This window comes from Pteropus vampyrus, unplaced genomic scaffold, assembly GCF_000151845.1.
Source record: "Pteropus vampyrus isolate Shadow unplaced genomic scaffold, Pvam_2.0 Scaffold513, whole genome shotgun sequence".
NCBI lineage: Eukaryota > Metazoa > Chordata > Mammalia > Chiroptera > Pteropodidae > Pteropus > Pteropus vampyrus.
The window spans coordinates 254,360-255,734 of NW_011889294.1; the positions used below are offsets into that span (position 1 = coordinate 254,360).

General features: G+C 52.9%; 1 protein-coding gene across 1 annotated transcript in view; it reads left to right on the plus strand.

Annotated features, from left to right (window-relative positions):
* IL15RA (interleukin 15 receptor subunit alpha) overlaps positions 1-1,375 on the plus strand; it is a 13,714-nt gene that overhangs the window by 1,682 nt on the left and 10,657 nt on the right. Inside the window, exon 3 of the mRNA XM_023524962.1 lies at positions 457-596. Within this exon, the coding sequence (XP_023380730.1) occupies positions 457-596 (140 nt within the window). The remainder of the gene's footprint in view (positions 1-456; positions 597-1,375) is intronic.

Sequence of the window (1,375 nt, forward strand, 5' to 3'; positions counted from 1 at the left end):
ATCAGAGGCAGGGCCAGGGGGAAGCCTTCTACTTGTTGCAGAGGACTCAGGGCCCTGTCTCTGGACTGCCTTTTCAAGGATGCTTATAGAGCCCTGGAAGACGGAGACAGCGCCTCCCTCTGGAGAAAAAGCGACACGGTCACACCATTGATCAAAGACACAGGGTTCTTCTCCTGCGATGCAGCCCCCCTCCCCCGCCGCTCGCAGGGGCATCTGTTTCGGCCCATCCACGTGGCCCTGTGGGCCTTGGAGATGAAGGAACCGATGCCCACGTGCCGGCACGCCTGCCGCCTGCCACGTTCGCGTCTGTGTGTGCATTCGCGTGGGAGCCACGGGCTCAGAGACGCTGCTTATTTCTCGTGCTTCTGACCCACCCTAGGAAGCCAGATGCGTCTGCTCTAAATTTGTGTATTTATGTTCTTACTTAACAAACATCCAGTTCTGAAGCCACCCCAGGTTCCACGCTCAGGATCGTAAATGCCCTGTGGTTGTCCTCTCTCTAGGAGACCGCTCCCTGACTCCCCAAAGGCCACCCTCCAAGGTCGCACCGGCCAGGGTGACCCCAGAGCCAGACAGCCCCTCCCCTTCTGGAAAAGGTAGGAATGCTGGAGACTGTTTGAGGACTTCCATTCCCTAACGCTCAGGATCCCGCAGATCCCTCGGGCTCGTGGGCCACTGCTGCAGCTCCATGACAGACTTATATCACAAACAAAAAAAAACTTTAAGTCAAAATTAAAAATTTACTTCCTCTTAACTTTCTCTTTTAAATCAAAGGTGCTTGATAGCCAGGTTTCGCACGTGCATAATTTATGGTGGTTTAAAATCCACTATACTATGTCAGATCAAACTTCATCGTAGACTCATAGCCTCGTCAAGAACAGGAGAGGGTCTGAGGTTTTGCGTGTGGCCCCCCATGGCCGGTGGAAAACACCGCGCTCCTGGATCAGACTTGTGGCAATGGCTTTGTAACGCACATAAACGTCGAGTCACCATGTGGTACACCTAACCCTGATAGGACACCGTGTGTCAGTTATAAACTTTTTTGAAAAGCAACAACGAGAAGCAATGCATGCCACGAGTTCTGATTCTAGGAGCTCTGTGTTAAAAAAAAAAAAAAAAAGAAAGAAAGAAAAAAGAGGAAGAAATGACGCTCCGAAATCCGAGAGACCCAGGCAGAACCACCTCCCGACAGTCTCGAACTCGGCAGGTTGACCGCGACGGCCGTGAGGTGAGGCAAGGCGCAGAGCTGCCTGCCGACGACCCACATCCCCACTGGGTCCCGGGGAACCATCCACCCCAGTTTCTCCAGCACTGTCCTGATGTTAAGAAAATTCAGTCTCGGATGCTACATATCGTGGGGCCGTGTGCCCTGCAC